The sequence below is a fragment of the Schistocerca cancellata genome, chromosome 10 (assembly GCF_023864275.1).
Source record: "Schistocerca cancellata isolate TAMUIC-IGC-003103 chromosome 10, iqSchCanc2.1, whole genome shotgun sequence".
Taxonomy (NCBI): domain Eukaryota; kingdom Metazoa; phylum Arthropoda; class Insecta; order Orthoptera; family Acrididae; genus Schistocerca; species Schistocerca cancellata.
The window spans coordinates 121560233-121577451 of NC_064635.1; the positions used below are offsets into that span (position 1 = coordinate 121560233).

Sequence of the window (17219 nt, forward strand, 5' to 3'; positions counted from 1 at the left end):
ACCTCTCATACTGAATTCAGGAAAATAATAAATTCATTCCAAAGTAAAAGCTTGTGTGGAATTGGTGGCATTTCCAACAGAATACTAAAAGTTGTTCCCAACAGATAAATAGGATTCTCAGCCACATATATAGTAGCTCACTGAAATGGAGCATTTTTTAAGATATACTGAACTATGTTATTGTTAAATCATTATATAAAAAGGGGTATAGGTCTGGCAGCAACTACTGCCTAGTCTCACTTCTGACAGCTTTATCCAAAATTCTTGAAAAAGTAATGTATTTAAGAGTACCTTCACATATTTGCAAAAATGAAGTACTAAAAAAATGTCAGTATGGTTTTCAGAAATGCTTTATATACTTTAACTGATCAAATATTAAAAGCTCTGAATAACTGATAATCATCCATTGGGATTTTTTGTGATCTCCCAAAGACTTTTGACTGTGTGAATCATGAAATTCTACTAGATTAGCTTAAGTATTGTGGTACAAGTGGAGCAGTGCACAAATTGTTTAATTTATATTTAACTGGAAGAATGCAGAAGGTTGAAATTAACATTACAGATAGTCTGCAAATATCAACAGATTCCTGTAACTAGGAATGTATCATGAATGGTGTCTCACGGAGCTCAGCCTTGTGTCCCATATTATTCTTAATACATGAGCTGATAATAATTAAAGTTAAATTTTCAAAATGCTGTAGATATAACACCACTGGTCAGAATGATCTCAAATTGCAATGGAATATTATCGGAGAAGGGGATAAATGTATGGCAGAAGAAAAAAAATAGTGTGAAAATTGATCAATAGATGGCGCTGTATGTGTCAGAATACATAAATGAAAATACCTGTCACATGCACAATGAATTGAAGCTGGTACAAACACACTGGGTACACAGATTTCATCCTTTCACATCTGCGATGTTTACCATGACTGTCACATTGCAGTATCACACTCTGCTTATAAAGCTGTATTACAAGAATGATGACTGTGCACACATCACTCTGCATGAGTTCCAAACACTGAATAGTTTGAAAAAAAAAAAAAAGCATTGGTCTGATAACTGCCATGGGTCTGGAGAAAATGATTCAGAAATTCGAAAAGATGGGTTCTCTAGGTGTGCAACCTGGTAGAGGCAGAAAACAAATTGATTTGACATCAGTGGAAGTGGTGGCCACAGCAGTGCTGTAGATGAGTGGTGGTGTGCAAATGTGTAGTGCATGGAGAACTGCCTGAACATTGGACATACCCATGAGTAGGTGCATAAAATCCTACAAAATATCCTCCTTTGGTATCCATTCAAAATCACCCATGTGCACATGTTGCTTCCTGTTGACTTACCAGCAAGAGAGACCTTTGATTTAGAATTTCTTGCTCACATGGAAGTGGACAATGACTGGCCATGGAAAATTTTGTGGACAGCAGTTATTTCTACAGCAAGTCCATCTGACAGGATATGCCAATACACAGAATTGTCGAATATGGGCAATGGAAAATCCACATTCAAATCAACCAGTATCCCTTCATCCTGAAAAGGTCACTGTGTGGTGCAGGTTTACGGTATTATTTATCATAGAGCCATATTTTTTTGAAGAGACAGGTGCTTCTGGTCTTGTTACCTGTACCATTACTGGTAAGTGCTGTGAGTGTCTTTTGCGCAATCATGTCATTCGAGCTATTCCTACAGTGTGGATGTGATCAATGCAATATGGCGCACCTGTGCACATTGCAAATCCAGCTAAGCAGCTGCAGAAGCGCCACTTCGAAAATGCTAGACTTATTAGCGGCCATTGCCCTACAGCCTAGCCATCCTGATCTTAATCTGTCTGACTTCTGGCTGTGGGGCTCTCTGATAGATGTTGTGGTCAGTGTTCTGAATGAAAACTTAGCTGCAATTGAAGGCACGCACTGCACAACACATTCTGAACATGACCCTTGAAACACTTGTATCAGTTGAGAAACATGCTGTTTCTCGATTTAAACTTGTTGCTGAAAGCGGTGGACAGCATATTGACCATGTTTTGCACCAGTTTCATGGAAATTAATAATCCAATTTGATTTTGATTGATGCTTTTTATATGGGTTTTGACCTCAGGACAATTAAAAACTGATTTTTCCAGTCCGATAAGATATGACTTTGTCATGATGGATGGGTATCACACCTGTACAGCCACGTACACTGAGTAGTACAGTTTTTTTTTAACATCAAACTTACACCTTAGGCATTGTTGTATGATTCATTTGTCATTTTTAGTCAACCACTATTAAATTATGATGCTTGTAGCACCATCTATTGCTACATTTGGTAGCTATTTTTTTTCTCTCTCTGATAACATTCCATTGCAATTTGACATCAATCTGACCAGTGGTGTTATTTCTACAGTGGTTTGAAAGTTTAACTTTAATTATAATCACCCTGTATATTAATGACTTGCCATCTAAATTCATAAAGATGCAAAGCTAGTTCTTTTTGCTGATGGTGCAAGTATAGTAATCACATCTGACAAACAAGAATTAGCTTAGGAAATTGTAAATAATGTCTTTCGGAAAATTATTAAGCGATACTCTGCAAATGTACTCTCACTAAATTTTGAGAACTACAGTACATACAGTTCTGTACAGAAAATTGCATAAAACTATTGATAAATATAGACTTTGAACAGATGTCTGTTGCTAAGGCAGAATATTCAAAATTTGTGTGTGTGTGTGTGTGTGTGTGTGTGTGTGTGTGTGTGTGTGTGTGTGTGTCAGTTACTTATGCTACTAGGGTTATTGCAAATTTTGATGATAAATGTATCAGTAAATTAGCTTACTATACATATGTTCATTCACTGCTTTCAAATGGCATCATATTTTGGGGTAATTCATCATTAAGAGAAAAAGTGTTCATTGCACAAAAGCAAGTAATGAGAATAGTAGCTGGAGCCCACCAAATATCACCTTGGAGACATTTATTTAAGGAATTATGGATACTCACAGTACTTTCACAATACATATATTCACTCATGAAATTTGTTATTAATAACCCATTCCAATTCAGAAATGATAGCAAAGTGTATAGCTACAACACTAGAAGAAAGGATGATCTCTATTCTGGGTTAAATCTGATTTTGGTACAGAAAAGTGATTTACCAGATGGCATTAAAAGTCTGACAGATAACCAATGAGTGTTAAAAAAAAATTAAAAGAATATCTGAATGACAACTCTACTCAGTAGATGTTTTTTAGATATGAAGCTGCAATTGTACATAATAATAATTTAATTATATCATTTAATGAAGCCTTATGTTGACATTCCACATCATTACAGAATGTCGTATTCATGATCTGTGGAACAAGTGCTAATGTAATGTAATAGCGTATGAATAACTCTCATTGAGCCCACACATTGTGAATCCTGCTGTATTAGTGGTAACATTTTGTGATGTACTGCATGCATTGTTGTGATGATAAACATCCATGCAAAGTTGTAAGTGGTCTCCTGTAACTGGAATCCTGGTGAACATCTTTACCTGAAAAGCTGACTATTCTCTAGATAATTCAAAACTGTAAATAGGGAAACTGGGGACTCATATAATAAATACAAAAAGATAAAAAGCCCATCACATTTTATTTTTAATTTTTAGAAAGTTTTCTAATACTCTATTTCATACATTCTCTGTTTTAAATGACACGGAATTTTGAAAGGCACAAATATATGATTTGAATCGTGTAATGCATGATTACTTATGAATTGCATAAAAAGGCAATAGTTCAGTAGTTGTATAAATAGTGTCTTCATTGCACTGTAATGATACAAATATGTACAGTATTCTGCTTACTTTTTTGACACTTGTATTTTCTTTTTGGTTTAAAGTCAAATGAAATTACATGGCTCATATTAAAATCCCATGTCCCAGGAAACAAGAGATTACTACTTGACACACATACGAAATTCAGTCTCATTTATATTGCTTAAATGTAAGTTACATCAACATTAATGTTCTTTAAGATAAAACGCAATCAGTTCTCTATTCACACTACATTTGGATGACATTTCAGTTTTTAACACTATGTTCAACCATTTTCATCAGGAGCAAGCCACTACATGGTAGAAACACATCTATGTTCTACTTTAATGTCCAGTATTCAAGTCACTCAAAAATACAGGCATTTGAATTATGAAGTGCACAAACATTTCTAATATAAACAATAGCCAGGCATTTAAAACTTTCTTCCCACATTGATTGTTCCACAAAATTTTGGGGAAACTAGCTAGATGTCCATAGCTTACTAGTATGATATTTCAATGTAGAGCCTTTTGACAATATGTAGGTGCAGTGTGTAATACAAAAGTATAGACAGAATCTGAGCTTTGGGGATAGGCAGTGTGGGACAGGAGGGTGGAGGACTCATATTAGTTTGTTGAAAGTACGAGGGGTGAGGGAATAATACCCAACTTATTACAAAAGTCAAAACTGTTGAAAAACTGATTAATTACCAAACATATTAATGCTACCACTTTCTCCTTTTCATTCTTTATGTTGTCAGTTGACGTCATCATGTTTCATTAACTACAGCATGGAAATGAGAAATGTGTTTTGAAGCACTGGTAGAGGATGGCATTTGCTTACCTGTACTGTCTGCAATATGAATTCCTTTTGTCTCTTTCAGTTTGAAAATGCATTAGTTGAATGTTCACCATGCTGTGCAACATGACATTTTTTTTAAAGTCCATGACAGAGTGACATCAAATGACAGCACAATATTATTCAAAACTATAAGTTAAATATTGATCTGTTTTCAGTAAGGATGGTTAGGTAAATGATTTGATTAAGGAAAATATGCATATTATTTTTGTGTCAGGCAACTTCATATACTTGGGATTATTTTATGTATTCTCAGTTGTAATAGGTTTTGACAGTGGCTGCTAGGATGAGAGAAAACATTGTGAACTGAAGGTATAATGCTACTCAAAGCTTTTAGAAACCAGGGATATCTGGCACTTTTAGTTGTAAGGAGAACAGTGGCAAGAGAGTTTTGAGATTTCATGACAAACAATTTGGATACAATTGATGCTAGTCAGTGTTCACTACTCTTCTTCAAACTGACACTCAGTTGATATATCTCTCTGTCCGACTTTCTAGGATGCAAGTTTGGTTTTTTTAAGTTATTTTTTTCTGCCCTCTTTCTTCTTGGAGGGGAGGGATCAGTTGGCCTCCACTGCCCCCTCCCATCCTCTGGGTATGTTCTTACAGATGTATAATGAGATCAGACATCTGACACTTTTCTAAAAAATTTTGAACAGTCATTATACAGTTATTTGTTTATAGAAATGGACATTTGATATAAAGAGATCACAAAGTAAGTACAACTGGTACCTTGTTTAAATTATAATGTTAACAATGATGCTGTGAATAACTTTGTGTCAGAGGTTCTGTATGCTTTTTTTGGTTGTGTAGTATGCTACATTATATGAAAATTCAGTGCCGTCTCTGTGACATCAAATTTCTCTGTGACTTAAAATTTTCTATGACATCAAATTAATTTAGGTGATGCTAAGAGAATTATATTATGAAATGAGACACTAAAAGTGGTAGATGGGATTTGCTATTTGGGCAGTAAAATAGCTGATGATGGCCAAAGTAGAGATGTTATAAGCAGCAAACTGACAAAGAGGAGTTTGTTAAGATCTAACATCAATTTTAGTATTAGAAAGTGTTTTATGAAGCTATTTGTCTGGAGTGTAGCCTTGTATGGTAGTGAAATGTGAATGGTAAGCAGTTCAGACATGAAATGTGGTGCTACAGAAGAATGCTGAAGATTAGGTGGGTAGGTTGAATTGCAGATGGGAGATATTGAATAGAATTGGGGAAAAGATAAATTTATGTCACATGTTGACTAAAAGAAGGGCTCAGTTGATATGACACATCCTGAGGTGTCAAGAAACTGTTCATTTGCTAATGGAGGGGAGTGTGAAGGACAAAAATTGTAGAAGGGAAACCAATGGATGAACACAGTAAGTACTTCAAAGGGATGTTGGTTGTAGTAGTTATTCAGAGATGAAGATAGGGTAGGGTAGCATGGAGAGCTGCATTAAACCAGTCTTTGGACTGAAGACTAAAACAATTACTACAACTCTGTGGCTTTGATGCAACATAGCGCATCATACGTTGGGTACAGAGCATGAAAGGAGAATCCAAACTAATTTCCAAATTATAGTTGCTCATTTCTTACTAACAAATGGAAACACCCATTAAGAGCCACAGATATTATCCAAATATGATGTGGCAAAAGAAACTGAGTGTGAATTATCAAAGTGTGCCCAAGTGAGATAATTTTTAGCCCTCTTACTGTTTTATTTTCTGAATTTCACTTATATCTTTCACTGAAGATTGCAATTATATTTCATAGCAGCTAAGTCATTTGAAATGTTCAAAATTTTACTACAAATGAGTCAGTCACTAGTGGATACCATATTTGTGATGTGTATGACATGTCGCAAGTGAACACAGAAACAATGAAATATGTCAGATACAGTGAGAGAAGTCAAGTGTTTGTCCTTGACAGCTTAGGAATGTTGATTATATGGTATTTTTCAGTCTTTGGATATGCTAACATTCTGCGTCAGCCACTGTCACCAAATGTGGTGCCCTCCTCCGACATCTCCAACTGCTGGAACGTAGGAGCCAAAGCCAAATCCAAAGTCACTGCCTCCAAAACCACCTGAAACATAGTGGAATCATGACTGTCATGATAACAGCTGTATTTCTGAAGTGAAATATTTTGCTGAAGTTGATTACAGCTAAAGTTTTGAAGTAATAGAATTCTGAGAATTAAGTCAACAATGCAACAAGCGATGTTGAAGACAAGCTCTCTTTCTTTCACACTCTACCATGAAAAGTGTGTTGTTTGTGACTCTGGTTAATGACTTCAGCAACCAGAAGCCAGGGTCAGTTTCCCAATGTGGTACACACAGCACATTTATGCAGCATGTGATATGGTCCCACACTGTCATGCACTCTGCAATTACACTGCCTATTTTTTCAAGGGACATTTAAGTTAAAATAATAATATTGTACTGTTTATAATTATGGCCACATAATTGTGGAATTTTTTAAAACACTGAAGATAACTGATCAATTTCATAAATTGTGTCTTTTCAAGAACACTTTTATCACAATTCTACTTGATTAAATCATGTTTCACATCCTGAAAACTAGCACAAGATTTTTACTTACATGACTTGTACCACTCTGTTCTGCTACATTTTGTTACATACATGTGCCACAGTATTGTTGATAGTGATTGTTTTTGTTACATTGTTAACAAAACTGTTAACAAAGTTTGTCTATCAATTGTTTATTGAAATACCCTCACACCAAAGATGTGCACAAGTATGAGGGTAAGGTGGAAGAAGTGGAGGGTGATATGAGAAAAAATAAATTGTGCTACATTGGAATAATTTCTTTTTGCCTCTAATGGCCTCTGCCCCTGCCCCTGCCCCTGCTCTCTCTCTCTCTCTTTCTCTCTCTCTCTCTCTCTCTCTCTCTCTCTCTCTCTCTCTCTCCCTCTCTCCCTCCCTCCCTCCCTCCTTCCCTCCTTCCCTCCCTCTCTCCCTCCCCCCCCCCCAACCTCTCCACATACACCATTTCTTCGGTTAAAGGGGAATATCTGATACTAGTCATTAGTTCTGACCAGTGAAGAGGAAACATCTAACAAACACCATGAACAACATGATGACTATAACATGATATCAGTGGCGATTTTCTCGAGAGGACTAAGCTACAGATCAGTCAGTCACCACAATCATGTTTTTTGCTTTCACATTTGTTGGCATCGCCAAATCACAACCTGTCACATTCCAAACTAACCTTGGGCTAAGGTACAGTACAGAGTGTCAGTACAAACAGGTTATTGTGCTTTCTCTTTCCTTGGCTTCACCAACTCTCAACCAAACGGTGAAAATACACACTAAAAAGTGACATCACAGCAGGAGTTAGCATTACATCACTGGTGAAAGCCAATGAATGTCATCAAATATCCCTCTTGATCTGTTTTCTCAATGTTTAGGCTAAATCGAAACAAGGCTCCAGGATTAGACAATGTTCCATTAGAACTACTGATAGCCTTCGGAGAGCCAGCCATGACAAAACTCTACCATCTGGTGAGCAAGATGTATGAGTCAGGTGAAATACCCTCAGACTTCAAGAAGAATATAATAATTCCAATCCCAAAGCAAGCAAGTGTTGACAGGTGTGAAAATTACCAAACTATCAGTTTAATAAGTCATGGCTTCAAAATACTAACATGAATTCTTTACAGATGAATGGAAAAACTGACAGATGCTGACCTTGGGGAAGATCAGTTTGGATTCCATACAAATGTTGGAACACTTGAGGCAATACTGGCCCTATGAATTATCTTAGAAGATAGATTAAGGAAAGGCAAACCTACATTTCTAGCTTTTGTAGACTTAGAGGAAGCTTTTGACAATGTTGACTGGAATACTATCTTTCAAATTCTGAAGGTGGCAGGGGTCAAATGGAGCAAAAGGCTATTTACAACTTGTACAGAAACCAGATGGCAGTTGTAAGAGTTGAGGAGCACGAAAGAGAAGCAGTGGTTGGGAAGGGAGTGAGACAGGGTTGTAGCCTACCACTATTGTTATTCAATCTATATAATGAGCAAGCAGTAAAGGAAACAAAAGAAAAATTTGGAGTAGGAATTAAAATCCATGGAGAAGAAATAAAAACTTTAGGTTCACATGTGATATTGTAATTCTGTCAGACCGCAAAGGACCTGGAAGAGCAGTTGATCAGAATGGACAGTATCTTGAAAGGAGGATATAGGATGAACAAGGACACTGGAAAGTAGTCGAATTAAATCCAGTGATGCTGAGGGAATTAGATTAGGAAATGAGACACTTAAAGTAGTAAAGAAGTTTTGCTATTTGGGGAGCAAAATAACTGATGATGGTCAAAGTAGAGAGGATATAAAATGTAGACTAGCAATGACAAGAAATGCATTTCCAGAGAAGAGAAATTTGTTAACATCAAGTATAGCTTTAAGTGTCAGGAAGTCTTTTATGAAAGTATTTATATGGAGTATAGCCATATACAGAAGTGAAACATGGATCATAAATAGTTCAGACAAGAAGATAATAGCTTTTGAAATGTGGTGCCACAGAAGAATGCTGAAGATTAGATGGATAGATCACATAACTAATGAGGAGGTACTGAATAGAATTGGGGAGAAGAGCAATTTGTGTCACAACTTGACTAGAAGAAGGAATCAGTTGGTAGGACACATTCTGAGGCATCAAGCGATCACCAATGTAGTATTGGAGGGCAGCGTAGAGGGTAAAAATCATAGAGGGAAACCAAGAGATGAATACACTAAGCATATTTAGAAGGATGTAGGTTGCTGTAGGTACTTTGAGATGAAGGAGCTTGCACAGGACAGAGTAACAAGGAGAGGTGCATCAAACCAGTCTCTGGATGAAGGCCACAACAACATAGGCTTAATATTTCCTTTTATATTCTCTTTACAGTTACTTACTGTTTAGATTACATAATATTGTATAACAAATGTATTGTCAGAAATCGTGGTGTCATGTGTCATACCACCCCAAAGCATATGAAAGTTGGTAACGGAATGGCAAGTTTCTGTTAGATGCTGATAGCTGTCGTGCAGGAACCAGCACATCCAATGGAGCACACTCACTGAGCCACACCACCGGTACCTCTGGAGTATGCGTGCCCTTTGTTGTTGCAATACAGGATGGCCAGTACTAGACACATGGGCCAATTGTGCTCAGAGCCATTTTGCCACATGATGCTATGCAGACACTACCTAGTCACAGCTTCAACTTTGTCATGTGTGCCTTAGTATGGGGAGCATTTTGCTTGTGAAGAGTGTGATAGTTGGACTCTGTTTCTTGCTTCATTATTTGCAAATGTGTCTTTGTGTGCTTGGAGGAATACATGTCAAGTAAATTTTCTGTTTGTTGTATTTACTTGTTTCCTAATCATTTCTGCTCCTGGCCAGCTTTCCTACAATGACAGCTCTCAACCACTCTGTAGTGCACCTCACCTTATCATTGTGTACACAACAGAGATGATATTTAATCTGTTTTTACATCTCTGTATTCTTGCTTCTCACATACATTTAGCTGTTTCTTCCATCCCCGCTTCATTAAATATGTGGCAATTTCTGTGGGTGTACTCACTCATGGGAAAAAGTCAATGTCATTCATGGCTTCCTGGGTTGACTGCTATCGTGTGTCACGGTCACTGAGTGACATCATTTCGCTTTTGCCACGACAACTGTCAAACTCAGATGGCATCATAGAAAATATGGAAGTTACACCTAGAACAAGATCTTACAGACCAACTCTCTTTGATTTTCTAAGGATTTGAAGTTTAGAGCCTAGACATCAGTTTCCAGGGCTATTAAAGTAGTGACTTTAATAGGTAGCTCAGTGCATGGTGTCAGTGGTTTGAACTTCACAAGTAGCAATTTCCGCTTTTGACTTTTATTTAAATTCTAAAGTTATTATCAAGTGATAATGCTAATTAACAAATATTGAAACATATTTTTAATAAAAATAACATCTTTCTATTTTTAATTTCTGGCCATATGAAAATAAATTAAAATTCCAGTTTCAATATTTTCTCTCTGTTCTTGCACACGTTATGTATTCCCTGACTTTCACTGAAGTGACATTTGGACTGCACAAAATTGTTAAAAAGACTGATAAGTTTAAAATATAAAATATACGCACCTTGCAAGTGGTCAAATGAAAACTGCGGATGTGTGCCAACAGCCGCTTGTCCTCCATCTGCGACACCTTCACCGGCGCCAAAGCCCACTCCAAAGTCGAACCCTGTGCCCTGGAAGCCAGCCTCACCTCCAGGGAAGGCCAGCGTGTCTCCGAAGTCACCCAGCAGACCTCCGTCCCCCTGACCGTTACCTCTGCTGCCTCCGCCACCTCTGCCTCCACTGACACCACTGCCGCTAACGTCACCGCCCGGGACACCACCCCCAGGAGCGGGCTCCGGCACGGGGGCCAGCGAGGGTTCCGGGCTGACCGGCGGGGCGCCGGTGGCTGGCGGCCTCGAGGTGCCGGTGGGTCTGGGTCTCGGCCTGCGCACCGCGTTGGCCAGTGCCTGCAGCTTCAGCCGCGTCGCTACCCCTGCCTTGTAGGCCGCCGCCCCCGCGATGCTCACTGCCGTCGACGCCGCCTTTGTCGCCACTGCTCCTGCGACCGCCTTTGCTGCTGCTGCCTGCAATAACCGTGATCTCATTTTCTATCATCCAACTTAAATACATTGTGCAGAGTGATCATGAATTACTGGACAGTTTCATAAGCTTCGGGGTATAGTGAGAGTACTTTTCAATTGTGCAACACATTGCAGAAGATCTTCTGCCAGGAATACATGATATTTTTGAATGAACTGAGTTTCTTTAATATTTTAGCAATTTTCTGTGCCTTGAAAATTGAAATTTCTGTTAGTTGCCATTAACGTCTACCTCAATGTGTTTGAACTTATAACTGCGTTTTGATAAACTACTCCATCATTTGCTTTCACTTACGGATCATTGATGTGTTGTAGGGTAATAAAGCAATACATAAACTATTAAACACATTAATTACAAGATTTTCTCAACTGCAACACTATTAAATCTGAATAAAATATGTGTTCCTAGGTATGCAGCTGGAAAGAAAAGTAGTCGAAAAGACATCTTCAATTTTGATCCACTGTTGGCATATGCCACCTGTGGGAAGTAAGTGTACTGAAAATAGTTTCAATGTCATCTGACAACAGATAATGTAGTGGCTTAGCTACCAGAGTGCCATCTGTGTCTACCCTTTTATAGAGAATGCTCACAGCCAGAAGGCTCGGTGTGGTGCAAATGTGTGAAGCGAGCAGGAACTGTGCCACGGAGATGCATTCGTGCTTCCTACAGCCAACAGTATCAATGTGGTCAAATTGTAGCCTTCTGAGTGGTGGGATGGTCCTTTCAGAGAATTTTGACACACTTGTATGTGCTGCATCAGTTATGGGAAAATGTTGGTATCAGAGGTCACATGAACATATCTCACACCCACATCTATATCTACATCTACATCCATACTCCGCAAACCACCTGACAGTGTGTGGCGGAGGGTACCTTGAGTACTTCTATCGGTTCTCCCTTCTATTCCAGTCTCATATTGTTTGTGCAAAGAAGGATTGTCGGTATGCCTCTGTGTGGGCTCTAATCTCTCTGATTTTATCCTCATGGTCTCTTCGTGAGATATACGTAGGAGGGAGCAATATACTGCTTGACTCCTCGGTGAAGGTACATTCTCAAAACTTCAACAAAAGCCTGTACCGAGCTACTGAGCGTCTCTCCTGCAGAGTCTTCCACTGGAGTTTATCTATTATCTCCGTAACGCTTTCACGATTACTAAATGATCCTGTGATGAAGTGTGCTGCTCTCCATTGTATCTTCTCTATCTCTTCTATCAACCCTATCTGGTGCAGAGCCCACACTGCAGAGCAGTATTCAAGCAGTGGGCAAACAAGTGTACTGTAACCTACTTCCTTTGTTTTCGGATTGCATTTCCTTAGGATTCTTCTAATGAATCTCAGTCTGGCATCTGCTTTACCGACAATCAACTTTATATGATCATTCCATTTTAAATCACTCCTAATGCGTACTCCCAGATAATTTATGGAATTAACTGCTTCCAGTTGCTGACCTGCTATGTTGTAGCTAAATGATAAGGGATCTTTCTTTCTATGTATTCGCAGCACATTACACTTGTCTACATTGAGATTCAATTACCATTCCCTGCACCATGCGTCAATCCGCTGCAGATCCTCCTGCATTTCAGTACAATTTTCCATTGTTACAACCTCTCGATATACCACAGCATCATCCGCAAAAAGCCTCGGTGAACTTCCGATGTCATCCACAAGGTCATTTAGGTGTATTGTGAATAGAAACAGTCCTACAACACTCCCCTGCGGCACACCTGAAATCACTCTTACTTCAGAAGACTTCTCTCCATTGAGAATGACATGCTGCATTCTGTTATCTAGGAATTCTTCAATCCAATCACACAATTGGTCTGATAGTCCATATGCTCTTACTTTGTTCATTAAATGACTGTGGGGAACTGTATCAAACGCCTTGTGGAAGTCAAGAAACACGGCATCTATCTGAGAACCCGTGTCTATGGCCCTCTGAGTCTCGTGGACGAATAGTGTGAGCTGGGTTTCACACGATCGTCTTTTTCGAAACCCATGGCAATTCGTACAGAGTAGATTTCTAGTCTCCAGAAAAGTCATTATACTCGAACATAATACGTGTTCCAAAATTCTACAACTGATCGACATTAGAGATATAGGTCTATAGTCCTGCACATCTGTTCGACGTCCCTTCTTGAAAACAGGGATGACCTGTGCCCTTTTCCAATCCTTTGGAATGCTATGCTCTTCTAGAGACCTACGGTACACCGCTGCAAGAAGGGGGGCAAGTTCCTTCGCATAGTCTGTGTAAAATCGAACTGGTATCCCATCAGGTCCAGCGGCCTTTCCTCTTTTGAGCGATTTTAATTGTTTTTCTATCCCCCTGTCATGTATTCCGATATCTACCATTTTGTCATCTGTGCGACAATCTAGAGAAGGAACTACAGTAAAGTCTTCCTCTGTGAAACAGCTTTGGAAAAAGACATTTCGTGTTTTGGCCTTTAGTCTGTCATCCTCTGTTTCAGTACCATTTTGGTCACAGAGTGTCTGGATGTTTATGCAGCACAGACACCTACCAGGATCATCATATTGTAAGGGTAGCAGTGGTAGATCGTACAGCTATCACAGCACTAATAAGATGGTTTGTGATCAGAGACGTGTCAACATGAACTGTTGAAAACTGCTTATTAGCAGTGGGACTATGGGCACACACATCTTCAGCCTGCCTTTCACTGACACCACAGCACCGACATGCAGGGCCTGACTGGTGCTGCAGAGGATCAATTGGAATATGGCAGTCATCAGTGACAAAGCAGATTCTGCCTCCACGCAAGTGGCGGTTCTGGTGAGCTCTATCTCATAGACTTCATTCATTCAAGGCACACTGCCCCCACGCCAAGCCTTACAGTCCGGACTAAAAGATGAGGAGAATAAAATGGTAGATAAATATGTCAAGCGTAATTATATAAATAATTACTTTTTAAATGTACCCCAGACATTAATCAGGAATTCTGGGGAGCAGATTTAGATGGAAGCACCCAAGGCAGCCAGCAGTATGATGGCAGTTCCAACAAACAAAAAGGAAGTTTTAAAAGTGATTACAAGTCGCAAGTCCAAGATGTCAGCTGGAGTAGGTGAGGTGCCAGTAATACTAGTAAAGAAAACAGCTAATGAAATAGCAAATCCATTGGCACACATAGCAAACTTGTCAATGGCCGAGGGCGTGTTTCCACAGAAACTGAAAATTTCTAAAGTCGTTCCCCTGTTGAAAAAGGGTGATAAGCTTAAAATAGAAAACTACAGACCTCCCAACTTTCTCTGTCTTAGAGTTACTAATGAAATATAGAGTCACACATTATCTTAATATCCACAATCTGATAAACAGTAATCAGCATGGATTTCGAGCTGGGAGAAGTACTGAAACAGCTGTACTGGAATACACAAAAGAAATAATCACTAAATTGGAAGAGGGAAAAAGTGTAGTTGGAATAAATCTAGATTTGTCAAAAGCCTTTGACACTGTTGACCACAGCATACTTCTGGAAAAGCTTGAAGCTATAGGTATCAGAGGACCGGTAAAAATGTGGTTTGAGTCTTATCTGGAAAAGAGAATGCAGGTGGTTGAAATTACAGCACCAAATATTAATCAAAGAATTAAACTAAGATCAGATCCAAGGGAAGTCACAGTAGGAGTACCCCAAGGAAGTGTATTAGGCCCCTTGCTGTTCCTCATTTACATTAATGATATTCAGGTGTCAGAGAGAAAAGCTAGAATCATGTATTTGCTGATGATACTAGTTTAATAGTTAGTGATATGAAGCAGCCATTGCACAGTACTGTGGACCATGTCCTACAAGATATACAAAAATGGTTTACTGCTAACAAGCTAACACTGAATGAAAAAAAAAAAAAAAAAAAAAAAAAAAAAAAAAATTAATTATGTGCAATACGGAAAAATAAGTGAACATGATGACCTAAATCCCACCATGGAGGGCAAACAACTTGAAAGAGTACAGTGTGCAAAATTCCTGGGTATGCACATTGATGAGAAGATTAACTAGAAGGACCATGTGGTGAGCTTAGCACTAAAACTAAATTCAGCATGTTTTGTACTTAGAATAATTTCAAGAGTTTGTAGTAATGACTGTACCAGATTAATATATTTTGGCTATTTTCAGTCCATTGCATCCTATGGGATAGTATTCTGGGGAAAAACAAACTGTCGTCTAAATGAGATTTTCAAATTACAAAAACGCGCTATTCGGATAATGACCCAGAGCCCACCTCAAACACATTGTAGGCCCCTTTTTAAGGCATTGAAAATTTTAACAATTTCAGCATTATACATTCTGAAATGTCTGCTGGTGATCAAAAGAAATCAGGAAAAAATGAAAACCAACACAGACTACCATAATTATGATACACGGCAATGTAAAGATCTCCACATACAAGCTGTAACAAGAACCCGAAGTCAGAAACATGTATGTAATCAAGGCATCAAACTTTTTAATGCACTACCAAAACATATCAAAGAGCAGCAAAATGAGGATAAATTTAAAACTGTTATAAAGAACCACGTGCTTGACAAATGTTATTGCAGCATAAGTGAATATCTCTGCGCAACTGTATAAGAATATATGTTTAAGTTAATGTGACAAATGAAATTACATCAGTGAATATGTCTGCAAGCACATATAAAAACACTTATTAGTTGTATATTGTATTAAACATAAGATAAATTCATATAAATTCAGCACACACAACAATTTTGTAAAGATATTATATAGTTATTAAAATGTACCCCGACACATCCTACATCACAAATGTGATCATTGGGATGATAACAAATAAATAAATAGCTACAACTCTTGTTCACCTTCGATATTTCCAGAGGGGATGCTAACTAGCACTCTATATGTGCAGAATGTTGTTAGACCCATTCTTTTGCTATTCTTGGAACAGAAAGGTGATGTGTTGTTGCAACAGGCTAATGCTCAGTCACATACTGCCTGTGAAAGTCAACATGCTCAGCAAGATGTTCAGCAATAGCCCTGGCCAGCATGATTTCTGGACTTATCTCCAATTGAGCACGTGTGGGTTATGATGGCACGAGAAGTGACTTCTGCGGCTTGTCAGCTGACAACTCTTACAGAATTATATGAACAGGTCAAGCAGGTGTGGCATAACATATCCCAGGACAGTATTCATCATCTGTATGATCAACTGGATCCCCAAGTGAGTGCCTGCATTTCTGGCTGTGGAGGCTAGACGACATAGTTATGAGGGTGTTTCAACATGGGTTAAAAAATTGGAAACCACTAAAAGGGAGTACTAATTTTTTTCTGGCATTGCACATGGCAATGTTGTACTGTAGAACAGTTTTTCACTTTTCAGAAAATCTTACTTTTCCAGAGTAATTTTTGTAATTAAAAAAAAAAAGACTGCAGCACACACAAAGTGAACACTATCATTTCAAAATGGAGTAAGAAAATATATTGTACTTGTATTGCAGAACTGGCTGGAGGTAAAAGCCTGAAAAATGTTTCAAGGTGCAACACTCTCTGCTGTTCTGTCAAAAGAGGAGAAGTAATTACAGCACCTATTGCACAGAGCCAACAGTTTGATAAGCACATGCTACTGATTTGGAAAATAATATGTGATGGATGAAGCAAAGAGGACATAAGAAATTCATAAGAAAAGGCGAAGAAGGCATATCTCACCAAAATGAGTCTAGCATCAACTTCAGTTTCAAGGACGTAATTTCTCAGAATATACCAGTTGTGTGTAAAAGTAATGAGACTGACAAGACTGTGAGTGATCTGGCAATGCTGTGTTTTTCTTCTTGAGTAGCCCAGTGAGTTACCTCTTCCAGATGCTCAGTCCAAGTTTCAGCTCCATATAGTCATCACTTGTTTTCGAGAGGGCCAGAAATGAAGTTGTGATTTTGTTGAAACTTCCTGGCAGATTGTGATTTTGTTGTCTGTTATGGAAATGGAAA

General features: G+C 38.4%; 1 protein-coding gene across 1 annotated transcript in view; it reads right to left on the reverse strand.

Annotated features, from left to right (window-relative positions):
- Nucleotides 1-5076: 5076 nt before the first annotated feature.
- LOC126106771 (probable H/ACA ribonucleoprotein complex subunit 1) overlaps nt 5077-17219 on the reverse strand; it is a 122276-nt gene continuing 110133 nt past the window's right edge. Inside the window, exons 4-5 of the mRNA XM_049913149.1 lie at nt 10765-11266; nt 5077-6704 (exon numbers count right to left, since the gene is read on the reverse strand). Of these exons, the coding sequence (XP_049769106.1) occupies nt 6616-6704; nt 10765-11266 (591 nt within the window). The 3' untranslated portion in view covers nt 5077-6615. The remainder of the gene's footprint in view (nt 6705-10764; nt 11267-17219) is intronic.